At 42.6% G+C, this 21,910-nt stretch overlaps 1 protein-coding gene across 1 annotated transcript; it reads right to left on the minus strand.

Annotated features, from left to right (window-relative positions):
- Nucleotides 1-566: 566 nt before the first annotated feature.
- Nucleotides 567-20,123, minus strand: LOC112415620 (zinc finger protein 160-like). Its single transcript, XM_024768732.1, has 4 exons — nucleotides 20,085-20,123; nucleotides 13,479-13,566; nucleotides 8,131-8,257; nucleotides 567-2,395 (listed from the first exon to the last, which is right to left on the minus strand). Exons 2-4 carry the CDS (start codon nucleotides 13,491-13,493, stop codon nucleotides 792-794), a joined length of 1,746 nt encoding a protein of 581 aa, XP_024624500.1. The 5' UTR covers nucleotides 13,494-13,566; nucleotides 20,085-20,123; the 3' UTR covers nucleotides 567-791.
- Nucleotides 20,124-21,910: the final 1,787 nt, after the last annotated feature.

A 21,910-nucleotide genomic window follows, 5' to 3' on the forward strand; every position in this document is an offset into this window, starting at 1 on the left:
CACCTACCCGATGAAGGCTAAGATGTGAACAGTGAAGCCTAAGATGTGGACAGCTGCTAAAACCCCTGCTTAAAGTTCGTCATCAGTGAGGCTTACCTGACAGTAAGATAAGCTTCTAAGTACACTGACGGGTTTTTCACACCCATCACATTTGTCAGGCAGCTTTCCAATATGAAACTTCGGTGCACCTTAAGGTATGAATTTTGACTGAAGACTTTGAGAAATTCAATACATTTCTAGAGTTTCTGTCCAGTATAGATTATGTGATGGTGAGGCTTTGCCACACTCGTGACATGTGCACAGCTTCTCTCCACTATGAATCTCCCGTGAATTTTAAGTGTCAATTTTGTTTTGTTTTGTTTTTTAAGGATTTTTAAAATATTTATTTATTTATGGCTGCATTGGGTCTTCACTGCCACAAGCAGGCTTTTCTCTAGTTGCAGCGAGCGGGGGCTACTGTTCGTTGTGGTGAGCAGGCTTCTCACTGCGGTGGCTTCTCTTGTTGCAGAGCATGGGCTCTAGGTACACAGGCTTTAGTAGCTGTGGCATGCGGGCTCAGTAGTTGTGGCGCACGGGCTTAGTTGCTCTGCAGCATGTAGGATCTTCCCAGGCCAGGGATCGAACCTGTGTCTCCTGCATTGGCAGGCGGATTCTTAACCACTGTGCCACCAGGGAAGCCCCAAGTGTCAATTTTGAGTGAAGACCTTCCCACATACATCACGTTAATATGACTCCCCCTTTGTACTTATTACCTGATATGTAGTGAGAGTTGAGATCTAAGTAAAGGTTTTTCAACAGTTTTTGTCTTTGTAAGCTTTCGCTTTTGTATGAACACTCTGATGCTTTGCAAGGTATGCTTTTCGACTAAAGCACCTGCCACACTCCTTACACTTGTAAGGTTTCTCTCCAGTATGAATCCTCTGATGAATTACGAGATTTGAATTCCGATTGAAGACCTTGCCACACTCACTGCATTTGTAAGGTTTCTCTCCAGTATGAACTCTCCGGTGAATTGCAAGGTATGAATTATAACTAAAGACTCTGCCACATATATCACATTTACATAATTTCTGCCCTGTATGGATTATCTGATGTCTCCTGAGGTTTGAGCTGTGATTAAAGATTTTGCCACAGTCTTTACATTGGTAAGGTTTCTCCCCAGTATGAATTCTCCGATGAACTGCAAGGTATGAATTTTGACCGAAGACTTTGCCACATACGTCACATTGATATGGCTTATCTCCTGAATGGATGATTTGATGCTGTATGAGGTGTGAGCCAAAATAAAAGGTTCTGCCACACTCATTACATTTGTAGTGTTTCTCTCCAGTATGAATTATCTGATGACTGACAAGGGTTGATCTAATACTAAAGACCTTGCCACACTCATCACATCTGTAAGGCTTCTCTCCAGTGTGAATTCTCTGATGAGCTGCAAGGTTTCCTTTTTGACTAAAAGCCTTGCCGCACTCATTACATTTGTAAGGTTTCTCTCCAGTGTGAATTCTGCGATGTTTTGCAAGGTATGAATTCTGACTAAAGACCTTGCCACACTCATTACATTTGTATGGTTTCTCTCCAGTATGAATTCTCTGATGAGCTGCAAGGTATGAACTTTGACTAAACACTTTTTCACATACATCACATTTATATAAGTTCTCTTTTGTATGGATTATCTGATGGCCAGTGAGGTGCAAGCCATGATTAAGGGTTTTGCCACACTCGTTATATTTGTAAGATTTCTCTTCAGTATGAATCGTTCGATGAATTGCAAGGTCTGAATTTCGACTAAAGACTTTGCAACATACATCACAATTAAGTATTTTCTCTTTTGTATGGATCAACTGATGCTGAGTGAGATTTAAGCCCTGATGAAAGGTTTTGCCACACTCATTACACTTGTAAGGGCTTTCCATGCATGCACTCTGGTCTTGTGTCAGTATTGATGGATGTATAAAATCATTCTCACATGAATTAGAAATGGTGGTTTGGACAGTAGGAGAAGTTCCTTGAAGTGGTGAAAATGAGGCACTAATGCTGATACTCTTGTCAGCTTGATTAAATTCATCAATTTTCTCTTCACTTTTGAAAATATGCAGTTCATCCTGAAAGCTTAATGCCAGCCTGTTTTCAACAGGCTTGATTCCTGCAACACTTCTACCATGTCGATCTCTCTTATCAGCCAGCTTTTTGTTATGGTTTATAGGCATTCCTTTATAATTTCTTTCCTCATCTCTTGGCTGAGACTCAAAGTCATGTACATTTTCCTGGATTTCCCTGAGGTAAAAATGCTTGATTTTTTCATGTCTTCCCAATATCAGTGTTTGGAATACTTCTGCTCTATCAGTGTTTGCATTTAGTTGTAATTTCTTGATCACATGTACGTGAGAGATATCTACAAGATATAAAGAACCATAAGTATCCTATTCATCCCAATTCATAAGTAAATAGTTCATGTTAAACACATATTACACCAAAATTAGTACTTACACAAAACAGAGTTACGAAAATTCCCAACCATGATATTAAAACCTTTACAAACACAAAAGGAATGATTCTTTACTAAAGATAAAGTGATCGAGATAATTCCACTTAAATTTGGGGTACCCAATTTTCAAATAACCTATGATAAAAACACTCAGATTGAGAAAACTTCTGTTAGCTGTCAAAGAAAGTGTATTTTTCAGCCATGACACCAAAGCATATACCAATTAGCAGTAAACATACTGGTGCCTCGTAACTGAGGAGAAAAGAATATTATACTATACATATATTGTGCATACTTGTTAAATAGAAATGAATGCTAAAAAAACAGACAGTAAATAATTGTAACAGTAAATAATGCAAAACTAACTTATTCAATGAATAATCTCAAGGAGTGGCGGTTTCCAATTGGGAAACAAATATAGCATACAGAAAATGGTGAATATGATAAAACAGTATTTTAAAAAACAAAATGTTCTTCTAAAAACGTGCTGTAAATCTATGTACCCAGGAAGAAGCATAAAACATTCTGAAAGACCACCTTCTGTATATCACAATTAAATATCAATAAATGAAATATTCTCCAGTTATATTAACAGCCATTAAATAGAACAACTCCCTATCCGTTCAGTGCCCTAAAATATCCAGTTCATTGGCTCCAAAATATATGTAATGAAGAGAGAGCAATTTTTGAATTTATTTAACTAGGTTCATACAACAAATTGCAAAAGAAAGGCATACAATATATAAGGCAAAAAAAGGGACATCATAATAAACATGCCAGAATATTAATATATCTTTTTTATACAAAAGCCACTTTTGATTCATTAATATAAAAACAATGCACTATTTCTGGGAATTCCCTGGCAGTCCAGTGGTTAGAATTCAGCACTTTCACTGCCATGGGCCCGGTTCCATTCCTGGTTGAGAAAGTAAGGTCCCGCAAGCAGCGTGGTATGGCCAAAAACACAAACAAACAAACAAACAAAAAAACCCAAAAAATCCCCACTATTTCAAGCCATCTAACATTACTAGTTTCTTTCGAAAGGCTTGAGGAAAGTTACCAGAAGTTTTTAAGTAAGGAAAGTGGAATCAGGTTTCTGTGCATGACCCCAAATGATGCAGAAAGCAGTGAGAACCATGATGTGGACCTTGACCAACAGACTGAGACAACATACTCTTAAGCATGACCACCCGCCCAACAGCAGCAGAGGACAGATTACAAAATATGACAAAAACCATCAGGAGTTGACAAAGAAAACTTCAAGGGAGATGCAAGAAGTGAGCTGGATAACTACGAAGGGTATTCAGCCACCCCTCCTGGAAATGGTTTCTGAGTCATCACAACTACACAGAAAATGATTTAGGTTGTGTCATGAGACAGTTGTTCGATATATAAAGAGGCATTATTTTTACAGTGTGAGCGATGTGGAAGGTGGAGGGATGGGTGAAGGAGTGCTGTAGAAATTGGGAAGTTCAGGAGAATAACTTAAATGTGCTAGGAAATAACAATCTTTCCATCCACATCAAGGTACCATGTAAGGAAAGGTCAGGACTGAGAAAGGGCCTGAGTGGAGCACAGAGTTTTTTAACTATGGGAGTTATACTATGAGTATGGGAAGAACTGAAAGAGATTTAAACACTGTAGAAGTAAACTAACTTTAAATCTATTACACTATTTGCTATGCAAGGTATCAAATTCCAACAGCTGTATTTCCATGCACATATTCAATAAAAACATACACAATATTCAAGGAGATGGTGCAATAATGTTCTTAGCAGAAAGCAGAAGAAAAAACCAGGAGAAGACCAGGAGAAGGAGACGGATCAGTCTATTCTGTACACACACGTGCAGAACAAAGTAATCAGATCAACACTACTGTAAAGTAGGGAGATCCTGATTTCAGAATGAAGATCTCCTGGCTGGGTGAGCAGGGTTTGTATGGGGAAACAAAGATAGCAGAAAGCGTTTGAGAAAGCCTGAGCAATTTCAGGATAGGATCACAATTAAGTTAAGTAAGAAAAGAAAGAGAAAAGTGTTACTAACTAAAATATAGATTACATAACATAATTTGGTATATAAAATGTTTATGTTAACACTCCTTGTTATTAAACATGACAGTGTTCTTTTAGCTGGCCTCTCTAAATACTGAAACTCATATCATTAAATTTCTTAACACAAACTCTGCAAAGAAAAACAAAACCATGAGGAGTGATGTCAACAGAACAGTAAACCACAGGCATTCATTACAGCCATGAGGAAGCCAAGTTAAAAACAACAGACAAAAAAAGGATTTGGGAAAACTCTACAAACCAGTAAAAAAAACAGTGGGAGCACCCAGGCAATTGCCTATCCTGAAAACACTAAACCAAAAAATGTAGGAAAGTTCATGACAATTCCCTGGCCTGTGACTCCCCGCCTCCTTCTTACATTGCATTGAGATTGAACTGGAAGGAGCCTCCCAATTACCAGAGGTGTCCTCATGGGGAAATGCTAAAAACATGATAAAAACACTCAGTAAACCAGAAATAGAAAAAAATGACCTCAACATAGTAAAGGACATGTATTAAAAGTCCACAGCTAACATCATACTCAATGGGGAATGACTTAAAGCCTTTCCTCTAAGATCAAGAAAAAGACAAGGATACTTGCACTCAGTATTTCTAAAAAAAAATTACTGGAATTCCTAGCAAGTACACGTAGGTAGCGGAAAAAGACATAAAAACAATTCCAATAGCAAAAAGAAGCAAAACTATCTCTTTTGACAAATGAAATGATCTAATTAAAAAACCCTGGGGAATTCCCTGGTGGTCCGGTGGTTAGGACTCCATGCTTCCTCTGCCGGGGGCCTGGGTTTGATCCCTTGTGTGGGAACTAATATCCCACAAGCCATGCAGCACGGCAAAAAAATAAAAAAAATTAAAAAATAAAAAAACCCCGTGAAGATACTTAAACAAAAATTTGATAGAAATAATGAACTCAGAAAGATGACAATATATAAAATTGACAAACAAAAATCAATACTGTTTCTATACAGTGACAATAAAAAATCAAGAAGGAAATTCAGAAAACAATTCCATTTACAATACCATCAGAAAAATAAAGTACTTGGCAAAACTTTACAGAAGGGAAAGATATATGCACTATAAACTAAAAACACAGCTGAAAAATATTTGAAAAGACACAAATTAATGCAAAGATATCCCAAGTTCATGGATTAGAAGTAAATATTGTCAGTATGTAAATACTACCCTAAGTGATCAACAGATTCAACACAATCTCTAATAAAATCCCAATAGTGTGTCTCGAAGAAACAGATCCATCCTAAGGTTCAAATGCAATCTCAAAAGACACTCAATAGCAAAACCAAGGTTGAAAAGAATGAAGTTGGAGGTTTCACCATCATTTCAAAATTCTTAGAAACCTAAACTAACCAAAGCAGTATGGTCCTAGCATAAAGACAGAGAGAGACCAGTGGCATACGACAGAGACATGAGAGATAAACTCTGGTGTATGTGGTCAAGTGATGTTCCGCAGGAGTATCAGGACCACTCAGTGGGGGAAGGGCAGTCTACTAAACAAAACGAAGTATGGTTCAGATTGAAGGTATCACTGCACTTCATAAATTCTCTCATTTAGATGTTTCAAAATTAGCTGTTGATGTAGAAAGAACAATAGCACACAGGTGACCCCAAAACAACAGTTTACACAACAGCCTCACAAAGATGAGGATGTGAACTTGGGCAATGTTACCCTGAGGAGAAATTCCTATTCACCGTTTACTGAGGGTGAAAGGGGATGGGCATAGTACATGTGAACACCACTCTCACAGTGCCCTTGAGACAGGCTTTTGTGGCACTGCTCAAAACCAGAAAAAAACCTGGAAAGATTTATCAGCCAGGCTCTGGTGACTTTCTATCTCATATCATAGAATATGCAGACCACTTCACTATAGCTTTAAGTGGTGATTTTCTATATAGCAGGAAAATATTACAATATATGAGGGATAGTATTCTCATTCAAAATTATCTGTCACCCAGTAAACCCACCCTATAGAGAGTCCACCAGAAGTTGTTGATTAACGAAGGGTGGATTATCACACCAAAGGTTCTGGATAAAATTTCAGAGCCTAGTTCCCTGTATTTCATAAACAAGTTTCAGAGGCAAAATCACACAAACTTAGGAGAGTATGAAATAAGGAAGAGGATACATTCCCAGACTAGGTAGAGCAGTACAGGAGTGAAAAAAATATGAGCTATGTGTGTCAGATATCATAGAACCTTCAGATGGAACAATGTGCTCTAGCCACAGATACCAAACTAAGAGGCTGAAAGATACATATATGCTCCTCAGTAGGACTGGGGAGCAAAGAGATGATCTCCCTGTCCACTGTCCTTAGTTTTCCTAAGTAATAATTACAGAAGATAGAATGCACCTCCCTGTTACACACAAGCCTGAAGAATGTGGCCAAAGCAGAACAGAAGAAATGTAGGAGGGATCTAAACAGGGAGACAGGGCTTGAGACAGCTACATGCAGGTTCTGAGAGGCCACATGGAATCAAAGAGCAGCCAGTGTCTCCCATCTTCTGATGAGGTCTCCTAAAAACATCAAATGGGGATGGAACCGGGAAAGGTTCAGGGATTGCAGTCTGCAGGCATCAGCTCTTATCTATGTGGACTGAGAACTGAGCATCCAATGGAATGAAGTCGAGAAGGAGAGATGAGGGGGCAAGAGGCCCCTTTGAAAAAGTCCACCTCATGCTCTGCTAATTCAAGCAACAAGAGCTCACAGAAACCAGATGGCAGAGTGTTGCAGATCATGATAAAGACCTTGACTTTGTCTCTGGTGGAGCTGCAGCACCACTGGAGGGTGAAAGAATACATTTTACATGTGGAAGCACAAGAGGGATAAGTTATGGAGAAGAAAAATTTCCTCTGAGAGCTCAAATAATAAGTAAATTTTTGTATTCCCATAGAACTCTCTGATGAGGGGAAAGACTCCAAACACTATTAATAAGGAGGCTTCCCATCGGCGCTTCTGAGATCTGACCTGTGTTCACACTTTGATACATCCCCAAAGGTATTCAGATCAGTCTTCCCAGCCCAGGGCTCTTTCTCTTATTACAAAGTGGGTAAAATATTCAGATAAGAAACAGGAATTCCTCCACATAAGAGGAAGGAAACATGATTTGCTGTGGCTTTTCCAGAATCCTGGTCTCTTGCTCAGCTGAGAACTGAGGTGACTACAGATGGAAACAGAAAAGTATTTCAAAAAACTGACCTGCTCTTTACCTCCTGAATACACAGGGAACAGTATAATGTGCAGAAACGTAGCTTTTTTCCTAAAACTCCTAAATCACAAGCACAGGGGTAGGAAACAGGAAAATGGGTATATTAAAAGTTTCCCATTGAGCTTTATATACATGTAAGCTCTGGAACAACTCCTGATGTATCATGAACTGTGCAGGCCATCAGAGGAAAAGGTAGACTTAAACTCCTGAGGCTGCATCCTGAAGCTTTCCATGTCTGAATCAACAAGGATTTCAGATCAGTCAAGCAGAACAGGGGCTCCCAGGAGGCACACAATGGAAAATGCAAAGATACATAAGGGCAGATCGCAATTTCTGGAGGGAAGTTATCCTCACCCAGGGAGACCAGGTTCCTGTAGGTCTCCAACATCACGTCCCTGTACAAGGCCCTCTGAGCAGGGTCCAGGCATTCCCATTCCTCCTGAGAGAATTCTATGGCCACATCCTTGAAGGTCAACTGTGCCTGAAATGAAAACACATTTCACCAAGGGGCCATGAGGAGAATTCTTATTTTCACACAAAATGAGAAGAGGTGAAAAGATCAAGTTGAAGTATGTATTCTGACAGATCCATATAAAGATATCTGGGGAAATTATGGGTCTCTAATTTTAATTTCTTATGCTTTTTCATAGAGATTATGATAACCTGTAATCAATGTGTATTTTTCATTTTTGTGGACAATACATGAAATACATATAAATAAAATTCAACAATGAGTTCTCTATCCAGAAGTGTTAGATTATGTCTTACACACTGAGTGCTATTCAAAATCTAGATGAACTACACTATGAGTGGTGCCTTTAGAGATGACTAAGTCCACAGTGCCTTAAAAAAGAAAATCAAAATCTTAAATTACAATGACGATAAGAACAGCAATGACTAAAGGTGCCTGAATACTTCACAGATGCTAAGCATTACTCTAAATGCTTTATAGATATGAACTTTTTTTATCAACATTGTAGCTCAGCAGAGAAAGATCTGTTCCCATCGTGCAGAGGAGAAAACTGTCAGAGACATTTGGAGAAACTCAACTTAGTTCAAGCTAAGAAATGATACAGCAAGCACCTGAATTAAGGTGGATGCAGTCTTGAACTGAAGATAAAGAAGCAAAAACTGAAGTAACAGAAGAGCTTTGGAAGCACACGGCCAGAGGATTCTCCCAGAAAACTTGAAAGAAGTTGAACAACATGAAAGGCAATAAAAGGTCATTATAGATGTAGGCACGTGTGCGTGCGCGCGCGCGCACACACACACACACACACACACACACACACGTTAGTAATCTTACTAGTATCTGAACCATTAACAGGATAGTGTAGGAAAAATTCAAGGCCATGTAATATATTTATGATATAATTTCAACTGCAATAAAATACAGTACATAGTTATAAAATTCTGATGCCTTTTATCAAAACCATGGACTTGCACATCCATGAACTCATGGACACACAGGTAAATGCACAAATAACTGAAACGAGAGAAGTTGTCTCTGGATATATTACTGCATGATTTTTTTTATCATCATTTTTATTTATGTGAATTTCAGCATCTTTGGAACAATGAAAAAGTATCAACTGTATTAAATGGTACTAACATGAAAAAAAATAGGATCCTTTAACTGCAATCTCTATTGTATACCCATATATAAATACAATTTAAACCACAATATTGACATAGGTAGGTATTAACAAATGCAAAGCAGAGTTTATTTCTGTATTCCACACATAAAACACTGACTCAAAATCAGAAAAGTTATTACTATTATACATTAATTTAAGAGACTAAGAAAAAAATTATCACAATAGTAAAGTTAAAAACTACTCGGAGAGGGCTTCCCTGGTGGCGCAGTGGTTGGGAGTCTGCCTGCCGATGCGGGGGACACGGGTTCGTGCCCCGGTCCGGGAGGATCCCGCATGCTGCGGAGCGGCTGGGCCCATGGGCCATGGCTGCTGGGCCTGCGCGTCCGGAGCCTGTGCTCCGCGATGGGAGAGGCCACAACAGTGAGAGGCCCGCATACCGGAAAAAAAAAAAAAAAAAAATTGTTGGAAAATTAAAAATAAAAAAAGGCCAAAACGGTGAGAGGCCCCCAAACCGAAAAAAAAAAAAAAAAAAAAACTACTCAGAGAATTAAATATCATGACTAAAAAGAATATGAAAAAAAGTATATTGTGGGCTTCCCTGGTGGCGCAGTGGTTGAGAATCCGCCTGCCAATGCAGGGGACACGGGTTCGTGCCCCAGTCCGGGAAGATCCCACATGCCGCAGAGCGGCTGGGCCCGTGAGCCATGGCCACTAAGCCTGCGCGTCCGGAGCCTGTGCTCCGCAACGGGAGAGGCCACAGCAGTGAGAGGCCCACATACTGCAAAGAAAAAAAAAAAAGTATATTGTAATTAAGGAAGAATATTTCACCAAACAGCATGATTAGAAGGAAACTTGACACATTCCCTCTGAAGTTACAGTGGAGTGAACGGGGCTGGCCAGGGCACCTGCCTTTCACCAATGTACAGTGTGCCTGAGCAAGAGCCATTAGAGGCAGTAAGAGGAGGAAAACAGAGGGCAAGAGACACAAAGAGAGTGTGTCAGAGAGTTGGAACTGTGAACATTCACAAATCTAAGGACATAGAAATCTAAGAACAGAGAAAGGATGTGAAAAGATAGTCCATCCTAAAGAGAACAGGGGTGACTATATTACATCAGAAAAAATAAAGACAAAAACTGACACAAGAGACAAAGGATATTATATAATGATAAAACAGTCCATTCACCAGGAAGATATAACAATTATAAATATATATACATCTAACATTAGAGCTTGCCCAAATATGAAGGAAACAACAGAAATAGACAACAGCAAAATGTCAGTATGAGACTTCAATACTCTAGTTTTATCTACACATGGAAACAACTTAAAAGGAAACAGAGAACTTGAACTACACTAAATAACAATTGTACCTAAAAGACATGTACAGAACACTCCACCCAACACCAAAAAACATCCTTCTCAAGCAAACATGAAACATTCTCCATAACAGACCACAAAACACATCTCAGGCCACAAAACAAATCTTAACAAATTTAAGGAGACTGAGATCTAAAAAGTATCTTCTCTAACCACAATGAAATGAAACTTGAAATAACAAACAGAGGGAAAACAGGAAAACCCCCAAGATGTACAAGTTAAACAGCTGATTCTTAAAGAAGCAATGGGCCAGGCTTCCCTTGTGGCTCAGTGGTTAAGAATCCGCCTGCCAATACAGGGGACACAGGTTCGAGCCCTGGTCCGCAAAGATCCCACATGCTGTGGAGCAAATAAGCCTGTGCACCACAACTACAGAGCCCCAGCGCCACAACTACTGAAGCCCGCGTGCCTAGAGCCCGTGCTCCACAACAAGAGAAGTCACCGCAATGAGAAGCCCGCGCACCACAACAAAGAGTAGCCCCTGCTCACCACAACTAGAGAAAGCCCACGCGCAGCAATGAAGACCCAACACAGCCAAAAGTAAAATAAATAAATTTATTTTTTAAAAAAAGAAGCAACGGGTTAAAGAAGAAATCACACGGAAATTGTAAAAATATCTGAATGAAAATAAAAACACAACATACCAAAATTTATAACAGGCAGTCAAAACCATAGTAAAAGGGAAGTCTACAATGCTAAATGCTTACAACAAAAAAGGGGAAAGATGCAAACCCTGTACTGCTGTTCAAGAATGTATGGAGAGCCATTAGACAAGAAAAAGAAATCAAAGTTATACAAATTCAAAAAGAAGTAAAATTACCTTTTTCTCTATGTGACAAGGTTTTACATGTGCAAACCAAAAAGGCTCCATGAGAAAACTACCACTTCAAAACACAACTTCAAGGACTTCCCGGTTGGTCCAGTGGTAAAGAATCCACCTTCTAAGGCAAGGGACTTGGGTTCAATCCCTGGTCAGGGAACTAAGATCCCATATACCACAGAGCTACTAAGCCCACATGCCTCAACGAGAGAGCCCGCGTGCCACAAACTACAGAGCCCACGCACTCTGGAACCCGTGTGCCACAACTAGAGAGAGAGAAAAAAAAAAACCCCGCACGCCACAACTAGAGAGAGAAGCCCATGCGCCTCAACGAAAGACACTGCACGCCACAACAAAAGATGCCGCACGCCTCAATGAAGATCCCGAGTGCCACAACACCTGATGCAGCCAAAAAAAAAAAAAAAAAAAAAGAAAAAACAACTTTGGAAAAATTGCAGCAGGGAATTTCCCAGCAGTCCAGCGGTTAAGACTCTGTGCTTTCACTGCCATGGCCCTGGGTTCAAAACCTGGCGGGGGAACTAAGATCCCACAAACCGCAAGGCATGGCCAGAAAGGAAAAAAATATCAGCACACAAAAATCAGTTGCCGTGGTATATACAATATACACAATGAACAAATTCAAAAGAAAGCTAGAAAACAATACTGTTTACTATAGCATCAAGAGACAGACTAGGAAAAAATTACCCAAGGAGGTGAAAGACTTGAACACTGAAAACTACTAAATGTTGCTAAAAGAAATCCAAGGATATACAAATAAATAAAAAGACACCCTGTACTCATGAATTGGAAGAATTAATATTCTTAAAATGACTTTATTACTGAAAGTGTTCTACAGATTCAATGGAATCCCTGTCAAAATTTCAAAGGCAATTTTTGCAGTTTAAAAAAAAATCATACTAAAATTCATAGGGAATCTCAAAGGACCCCCAACAGCCAAAATACTCTTGAAAAAGAAGATGGACATCATTTTCAGATTTCAAAACATATTACAAAGTAATCAGGATGACGTGGTACTGGTATAAGCACAGATACAAAACCCAGTGGATACCAGAAATAATCCAATGAATATATATAAAATGTACAGCCAAGGGTGCAAAGACTACACAAAGGGGAAAGGACAGCCTCAATAACAAATGATGCTGAGCAACTACATACATACCAGCAAAAGAATGAAGATGGAACCTTACTTGCATCAAAGGTAAAAACTTCTGTATCACAGGATACAATCCACAGAGTGAAAAGACAACCTCTGAGGAATGCAGGTGATGAAAGTGATTTAAAGAATTTCCCACTGTCAGAGATTTAGGTTGATTTCATAGTTCAAACTCAAGAAGGGACTAAAACATTCCCTGGTGATCCAATGGTTAGCGCTTGGTGCATTCACTGCAGTGAGCCCGGGTTCAATCCCTGGTCGGGGAACTAAGTTCCCACAAGCCTTGGTGGGGCATGGCAAAAAAAAAAAAAAAAAAAAAAAGTTACAAAGACAGAACAAATTACCTCTTACTGGTCTGTTTTCCAGATTTTACCAGATACTGTGCACATTAACGTCCAGCTTCTTTATCCTGCTTGACAGAGAGCAGACAGTGCATCCTGATGGGGCCCTAAGCGATCCCTGCTGCCCAGTAGCACTGACACCACGTCTCCAATCCATGGGTGTGAAGCCCTGCCCAGGACTACACCCAGCGGAGCCTCTTCACAAGTTCCAGGTCACTGGGTTATGGGGAAATGGGATCTAAGTGGAGATGACAGGCCCTGAGGGAAGGACCCGAGTCAGTGTGAATGTACAGGTGTCAGGCAGGACACTTCAGAGTCAGAGATTAGCGAGTCCAAAGAAGGGCATTTCAGGAAGGACAGACAGAAGAAACAACTGAGAATATGACTTTACCTGAGAAAGAGCCATTCCAGACTCCTTTTCTTTCCTCTCCCTCCTCTTCTGGGCTTCTTTCTCAGACAAGAGTCTTTAGAGGTCGATCCTGAAAGTGGAAAACAAGCTGTTTAATGCTTAGAATCAACACACCCCCTTCCTGAGTCACCACCACACGCACAGGGAAGCCCTCAGCATGTGGAACAGACGGTCCTCTGTTGCCCACTGTCCCAGGAGGGACTCAGGACAGTAACTCCCACACAGAGACCAACAGGTGAATTTTCCCACCCTTTCCTTCAGTTCAGGCTCCCCTCCTGGTGAGGCCCTCACGTACCCAGCAGCAGCGGGCACCTCAGCTGGACCCGACGATCCCCTGCAGGTCACTGACCAGCCCTGATCCATCCCCACGCAGAGCAGAGCCCTCACCCTCAGCCCAGATCTCAGCCCTCAGGAACGGGGGCACTCAGAGTCACGATGCTCAGTGAGGGATCCGGATTGGAACATCGTGGGGCACCTCAAATATTGTTGAGGTTGGACCCCCACACTGACAGTATGAAGAGGAATCCCTGGTCAGAGGGTACAATACATGTCTGTACAAAATTCTTCATCGATCTAAGGAAGCGCCTGGGTTGAGCAGCACTCGCAGGAGGCAAGCCCAGCACAGCCCCCACTTGCTTTTCATTTTCCAGCTTTACTGAGGCCTAACAGATGTATAACAATGGTGTACATGTGAGGCATCCAATGTGCTTACTAGACAGATGTATACACTGTAATATTCACAACAGAGTGCTTTACACGTCCATCAACTCACAAGGACCATTTTATTTCTGTGTGCTAAGAACACTCAAGGTTACTCTCTCAGCAAATACCAGGTATATAGAAACACAGTATGATTAACGATAGCACGATGAACATTAGATGAACGTGTTGCAAATATTACCTAAGTATAATGATTTCATTTCCTTTGGCTATCTAGACAGAGGAACCTCTAAATTGTTTTCTGTAATAGCTATACCATTTACATTCCCACCAATGAAGCACAAGCATTCATGTGTGTGTGTGTGTGTGTGCGTGTGTGTGCGTGTGTTTTGAGACAGGTAGGGAGAGGACCGTAGAGGAACCAGCACTGGCCTGGCAGCAAGAAAGTAGCGGCTACACCTTCCCAAGAACGTGCCTCTGTACTACTGATCACTGTGGTGTTGCTGGCCCTCTGATTCTTGGAACAATCTCTCCCTACATTAAAGAACTTAATGGCCCCTCTCAGGTTCTGTCCACAGAAACATACCTAGCAAAATCTCCCTAATGAAAACCTTCTGCCATTTGAAGCTTACTACTCATAACTTCCCTTCTGGACTCAAATGAACTTACAAACTTTCATGGGGTCCAACATAGTTTCGATAAAACCCATAATGATCAACTCATCGTGCTAGAAAATACCAGAAAACATGCCAAACTCTAATAAATCATGCCAGAGGGAAAAATACATATAAGACACCCAAGGAACCAATAGATGCAAAATACCATATTTTCACTCACAGTAACCACAGCCCAAACACTGTCATCTTCAAAAACTACACATAAAAGAAAGATGTTTCCAACGATGCACATCCCCCAGTGAGACCCAAACATCCCCCAAGGCAACACTCCAATTCCCCTTTCATTATGTTTCACAGTGCAACTGAAAATTTCTTTATCTGCGACACAAAATACTAAAAAGTACCAAAGGTAAACAACAAAATGACCTCCATATTAGTCTAAAAACTGCACAATGATTCCTCTCTTTCTCTCTCCCTTTTTTTCTTCTGGAGCAGGAAGGATTTATTACTTGGAGCAAGTAAGGAGAACACCAGAGATCTTTCCCAAAGCAGTATCCCTGCACAACGATTCTTGACCTCCCAGAATACCCAAAACAAGTCATTTGCGGAGTGGATGCTGTAGGGCACCCTCTAGCTCCATTGCCTGAGGACAAGGCACCCATCCTCCTGCACCCAAAAATCCCTGTGGGCTCAGCTCAGGCCATACTTCTAACATCAGAGGAAAATGATTTTCTGTGCTTAAAACCACTGCCTTCATTCCTCCTCATGTATGGCCATGAAATACCAGATTAAACCAATGCATGGAAACCTCAGTCTCAGCAGCTAGGTCCCAGGGAACCTGAGCTAAGACACTATGGCACCTCAAACCATGCAATGCACCCACAACTACCCATAAGTCCAATTCCAGGTGCTCCAGCCAGAACTGAGACATTACTTGCCAGGAGTTCCACATACCCCTTGAGCCCAAAAGGGACAAATGCATACACCATTCATTGGGCTCATCCTGAAGCCCACACTTGCTGCCATATCCCTCCTGCAGGCTCTCCTCCAATTTTCCCATTGTTCTCCCTCTCCTCCTTGCACTCATGGGCAAACAGGGCTAAAGGACAAAAGTACCTCTCAGAAAAGCCATCGCAACAGGAATACACACAAGCTGCCACTGAAAGGACACCGGGCGTTCAATATGCAGGTCAACAAAGTTGGCCCTCCTGGAAAAACTTACGAGAAAGTAAGAATGTTACGGAGTCCAGTTACAAAGGACATTTGAATGCAGTGTGGGAGACTCAAAGACAGGCGGTCCCCAGATTTCTTGTCCCCAAGACAGATGGTCCCCAAGTTTCTTCTTTCCTGTTCTCCCAGCTCACAGGTAATTAAAAGATACCCTAACTCTTTGAGGGAAGTCTCCTTCATTCCTCCTTAGGTTCTGGACTTTGGCCCACAGTTACCACAGTGAAATCACTACCCCTGACTCGGAGCAGATGAACTGCTGGAAGGCAAAGCTCCTGTCCAAGGAGGCAACTGGTCCCTGGATGTGCACAGCCTGGCACACCTGGGGGCTATAGTGGAGCAGTGACACAGCACACTAAACATGGGGACACCTCAACATACTACATGAGGACATCAGTTCTGTAGGGATTTTTAGCACTCCCTGCATCTTTTTGCTCTTATTTTGAGTAATTAAGCAGCCATATGGGGTAATAATCAATTAGAGTTGAAATGTCCAGAACAAATGTAGGAACCATCCTCATCACCTACCGTGTTCCTCTGGTCTCCCCTGAGGATTATTCAGCCCAACCCACAGTCCCAGCCACTAAACACATCCCCAGAGGGAGATGCCGCAGCTATCCAGGGAAGAAGAGGAACACTGTGCATCCTTCAATGAACGGAAAAGGAGGGCTCCAAATAATCAATGGAGAGCGGCATTTCTGTTGAAGGTGACTGATACAGAGGCAATAAAATGTGACACAGTCAGGAGGAGATGGCGAGCCCTCTCTGAGCCTAGACCTGAAGGGAGACAAAGGGCCTGTGCTATGGTGACTTCAAGGCAAAAGGTAAGAACAGGAACTATGATGTCAGATAGAAACAGCTTTTGTTTGGAAACAGACAAAAGGTGAATGTGCCCAGGGTAGAGTGAACCATGAGAACAGGGTCAGCTCCCAGGATGAGGCTGGAGACACTGGCAGGGCCCTGATGACACAGGGCTGAGCAGCCACAGGGAGGAGTTGGGATTTGTCCTGAGGGCAAATAAGAGCTGGTGCAGGTCTGAGTGCCAGAACTGGCATAAACTCTCCTCGGATTTATACTTAATGCAGAGAAATATTTCTGACTACGGTCACTTCTACTCTGAGCCTGTGGGAAGACATGAACCCATATACAACTCTAAATAAAACTAGACACTCTCTCCAAAAAGAAGACAAACACAATTTGGCCAACCACTTCAGGGTCAGTGTTACTTTGACTGAGAGTTTCTGGTCTAGTCTCTCATCTCCATGTTACAAGTGGGCGCCCTGAGGCCCAGAAGGGAGACTTTTCTGAGAAAGTCCTGGTTGAGTGAACAGAATCAGGTGTAACTGAATTCTGAAATGAGATCCTGAGGGGTCGGTGGGCAGAGTCTGTCCTTATCGCCTGTCCCATTTAAAACACCATCTTTCAGGTGCCTGATCAAAGGAAACTTCTCTTTCAATGTCTGATCACACTGTCACCAAACAGGTAATTTTTCTTTCCAGAAAAATCACAGTAAAAGAATTTAAAAATAAACAATTGGAAAAGCATAGTTGCTGGTGCATAAAACACTGCAAGCGTTCAGCTTAGAAACAAGATCTGAGCAAACTTCTTCATCATGAATAGAGGAATAAAAGGTGAAAAAGAATATTAGACTAACTGGTTAAACTAGGTTTTGACTGTTAATATAAAAGATCAATGACATATCTACCAAGTACTCATCAAAAGAGTCTAAAATTATTTACTAGTTACCAAAGAACTTTACCAGTATACAAAGATAAAGCAGGGGAAGAACTCAGGTGTCAATTATATCTGAATAAATAAAATGAATTTGTGAATTTTTTTAATCTAAAGATCCTGCTGTCAATGTTTTAAAAAAAATTGAGGATTGGGGCTTCCCGGGTGGCGCAGTGGTTAAGAATCCGCCTGCCAATGCAGGGGACACGGGTTCGAGCCCTGGTCCGGGAGGATCCCACATGCCGCGGAGCAACTAAGCCCGTGTGCCACAACTACTGAGCCTGTGCTCTAGAGCCCGTGAGCCACAACTACTGAGCCCGCGTGCCACAACTAATGAATGAAGCCCGCGTGCCTTGAGCCTGTGCTCCGCAACGAGGGAAGCCACCGCAATGAGAAGCCCACGCACCACAACGAAGAGTAGCCCCTGCTTGCCGCAACTAGAGAGGGCCCACGCGCAGCAGCGAAGACCCAACGCAGCGAAAAACAAATAAATAAATAAATACCAAAAAAAAAATCGAGGATTTATCATATTTAGAAAAGAATCACATGAGTAGAATACATAAGGCCACCAAACTTATTTCACAAGTTAGTAATTATTTGCAGGAAATTAGATATCTAATGCACTAGGATATATGCAAAGTTAAAGGAAAGACATAAATGTAAAGCAACCAGAGAGAAAAAAGTAAGTCCATTACAGAAAAACAAAAATTTTAATGTTTCTTTAAAGAAGCACCATGTAGTGAAAGTCAGTCATTTCCTGCCCCACTAGTCTCTCCCGTCCTCTACCCCACACCAGGAAATGGAAGGGCGTGACCCACAACTGCCTGAGTCAACTCACCGCCCCTTGGCTGAACAGGGATTGCAAAGGGAAGTTTTCTTGTCATACAAACAATTACAAAATGCACAAACCTTACAGTTTTGCAATATAAATCCTCACCTGTATAATTTAAGCAAGCAACATTTCAATTTATTAGAGTCTAAAGCCAGAAGTCAGTATATCATAACTTAATCGTACAAATCCAATCAACTCACCCCCAACCTGGATCCAGTCTGCCCTCTACCTGCACTACTATGTGTTTCCATTTTATTGTCTATTTCTTTCCCTGTTTCTGTCTCCTCCTTTTTGATCTTATCTACTCCCCTGATGCTCCTGCTGGCCTATCCATACATTTCTGCCTCTTTCTTCCCCCAACTCTACTCCCTCTCTGCCCGGCCCGTGACACCCCTTCTGTCCCTGTTACTCTCCCTTTCTCCCCACTCTCCGGCACCCCAGGTGGCTGTGCTTCCTTTCTGCTCTCTCTCTTCCTCTGCTCTGCTAGCCACAGAAGTCCTCTGCTTCTCTCCCAGGACCAGGATGCCCTGAAGGCCATGGTTCCACCGTTTATCCTCTCCCAGATTTTCTGTGCAGTGCCTCACCACTGCTGCCCTCCCTACTACCACTGATCCAGGGCCTCTCTCTATGTTGCTCTGCAATCCCTGGAGATCCGGCGTTTTCATTTACTTCCCGATTTTATTCACCTGCTATTTTCAAGGCTTACTTAGTCTCTTTCATTTCACTGTCTCTTTATAAGCTCCTCAGCCATCCTCTACGTCTCCATCCGCTCTCCCTCATTCTTTCCACCCTGTCAGCTTTTCTACTTCTCTCTCAGTCGCTGTGTCTCTGCTCCTCCAGTTCCCCCATCGCCCACATATTTACAGAGACCGAGACGGAATAACATGCCGCCTACCGGAAGAGTCCATTCTCCAGCGGGGTGGAATTTCAGACGAAAGAACACTGGGTGTCACACGGCTGGCCCAGGTCACTCCCCGCCCCCCACGCCGGGTGAGGGGAAGGGCTGACTACGAAGGGGAGGCCGGGGGAGCAAAAGGACCGACCTGAGGAGACGCGAGGACAGAGGCGCTGGCATGGAGGGAGGGGGTCTCAGGAGAGGGGCGGGCTCTGCAGAATGCCAGGACCGGGGAGAGAACGTGGGCTGTCCGGGAGCGGGGCGGCCGGCGCTGCCCTCCAGGGGCCGAGAGAGCGAGGCTGGGGGGCGCGAATCCACCTCGCGGAAGGGGACGTTACAGGCGGCGGGAAGGGACGGAGGCAGTAATGGATTTTAAGCAGGAAAATGTCGCGAATGGAGGTGTCTACCTGGACCGAAGGCAGAAAAGCCAAGGGCACCGGGACCGGCCTCAGAGCGAATTCAAACCCAAAGGTAAACATGCCTGACCTGTAACGGCGACGTCTGGAGTTACTGGGAGCGTAGGGGCGGGTGCTGGGATTTACGGTCCTTGGTGACCCCCCCCACACTCTGAAGATGGAGAAAGGGGGGCCGCGCGGCACAGATTAACACCAGAAAAGAAAACTTACTCTCAGCAGGGTGACCTTCTCTCCGCGCTGTCCGCTTCCGCTTCCGTTATTAACGGCGCGAGCGCGGAGTTCGAAGCAGGGCTTCTGGGGGCGGGGCTTGGGCGGAGCGCTAGCGGCGAGGGGCGGGGCGAGGAGGGAGCCCCTGTCAGTCCGGGTAGCGCAGTTAGGCGGGGCAGGAGGCGGGGAGGGGTAGGTTGGTCCCTGCAGCTTGAAACTGCTTGTTTTAATTTACTGTTTGCTACAGTTTTAAGGCAAAAGCTACCGTTGCTTGGGCCAGTTATCTCGGAAACTAAGATGTTTCCTCCTAACGAGTCGAGAATGGTGTCAATAAAAAGCTGTTTTTGCCAGCAGTTAGCTGGCGTGTCTAAGTGAATTGATAAATGTATATGAGATAAAAGGTTCCAGGTAGGGCTTCCCTGGTGGCTCGGTGGTGAATAATCCGCCTTACAATGCAGGGGACTTGGGTTCAAGCCCTGGTCTGGGTAGATCCCACAGGCCGCAGAGCAACTAAGTCTATGTGCCACAGCTGCTGAGCTTATGCTCTAGAGCCCGCGAGCCACCACTACTGAGCCCATGTGCCGCAACTACTGAAGCCCACGTGCCTAGAGCCCGTGCTCCGCAACAAGAGAAGCCACAGCAACGAGAAGCCACGCACCTCAATGAAGAGTAGCCGCCGCTCCCCGCAACTAGAGACAGCCCTTGAGCAGTAAGAAAGACCCAACGCAGGGCTTCCCTGGTGGCGCAGTGGTTGAGAGTCCGCCTGCTGATGCAGGGGATACGGGTTCGTGCCCCGGTCTGGGAAGATCCCACATGCCGCGGAGCGGCTGGGGCCGTGAGCCATAGCTGCTGAGCCTGCGCGTCCAGAGCCTGTGCTCCGCAATGGGAGAGACCACAACAGTGAGAGGCCCGCATACCGAAAAAAAAAAAAAAAAAGACCCAACGCAGCCCTAAATTAATTAATAAAAAAACACACTTGCTACATTCCGCTTCCTGATGCACACAGAACTCATGATGCAATATGAATGTTAGAAATACTTGTGAAATACTGTTCAGATGAATTGTCGAGGATATTTTCCACTTGTTTCATGAAAATTAATGTGTGCAGGTATTTATCAGATTATAAATATGAATCATAATTTTTCAAGAGGCTTTTTGAAAGGCTATTAAAAAAGTTAAGTTATAAGTATTATATCTCAACTGTTATAAAATTCCATTTTGTGAATCCTATATGATACATATGCATGATATATATTTATTGAACTATGGTTGATTTACAATATGACATTCACTGCACGTGCACAGCATAGATTCAGAATTTTCATAGATTATAAAACTTATTACAAAATAATCGCTGTGATTCCCTGTGCTGTGCAATATATTGTTTAAGATATTGCTTATCTGTTTTATACAAAGTATTGATAGCTTGGCTCTCTCAATCCCATACTCTTATCTTGCCCTTCCCCTCCTCCCTCGCTTCACAGGTAACCTAGTTTGTTTTCTCTGTGAGTGTGTCCTGTTTCACTATATACATTCATTTCTTTTCTAGATTCCACATTTAAGTGATATCAAGTAGTATTTGTCTTTCTCTGTCAGACATATTTCACTTAGCATAATATGCTCTAGGTCCACCTATGGTGCTGCAAATGGCAGAATTTCATTCTTCTTTGTGGCTGAGTAATATTTCATTGTAGATACGTATACCACTTCTTCTTTAATCCATCTTTTTCCTTTTTTTATGACTTAAAAATTTTTTTTATTTATTTTGGGCTGCGTTCGGTCTTCATTGCTGCTCACGGGCTATCTCTAGTTGCCGCGACCGGGGGCTA

The sequence above is a fragment of the Neophocaena asiaeorientalis genome, unplaced genomic scaffold (assembly GCF_003031525.2).
Source record: "Neophocaena asiaeorientalis asiaeorientalis breed wild unplaced genomic scaffold, Neophocaena_asiaeorientalis_V1.1 scaffold629, whole genome shotgun sequence".
NCBI lineage: Eukaryota > Metazoa > Chordata > Mammalia > Artiodactyla > Phocoenidae > Neophocaena > Neophocaena asiaeorientalis.

What these genes read in the sequence shown, in the direction of transcription:
- LOC112415620 (XM_024768732.1), bottom strand. An exon ending in CAGGAACCTGGTCTCCCTGG is followed by an intron (nt 2,396 to 8,130) that starts GTGAGGATAACT and finishes TATATCTTGTAG; the next exon opens with ATATCTCTCACGTACATGTG.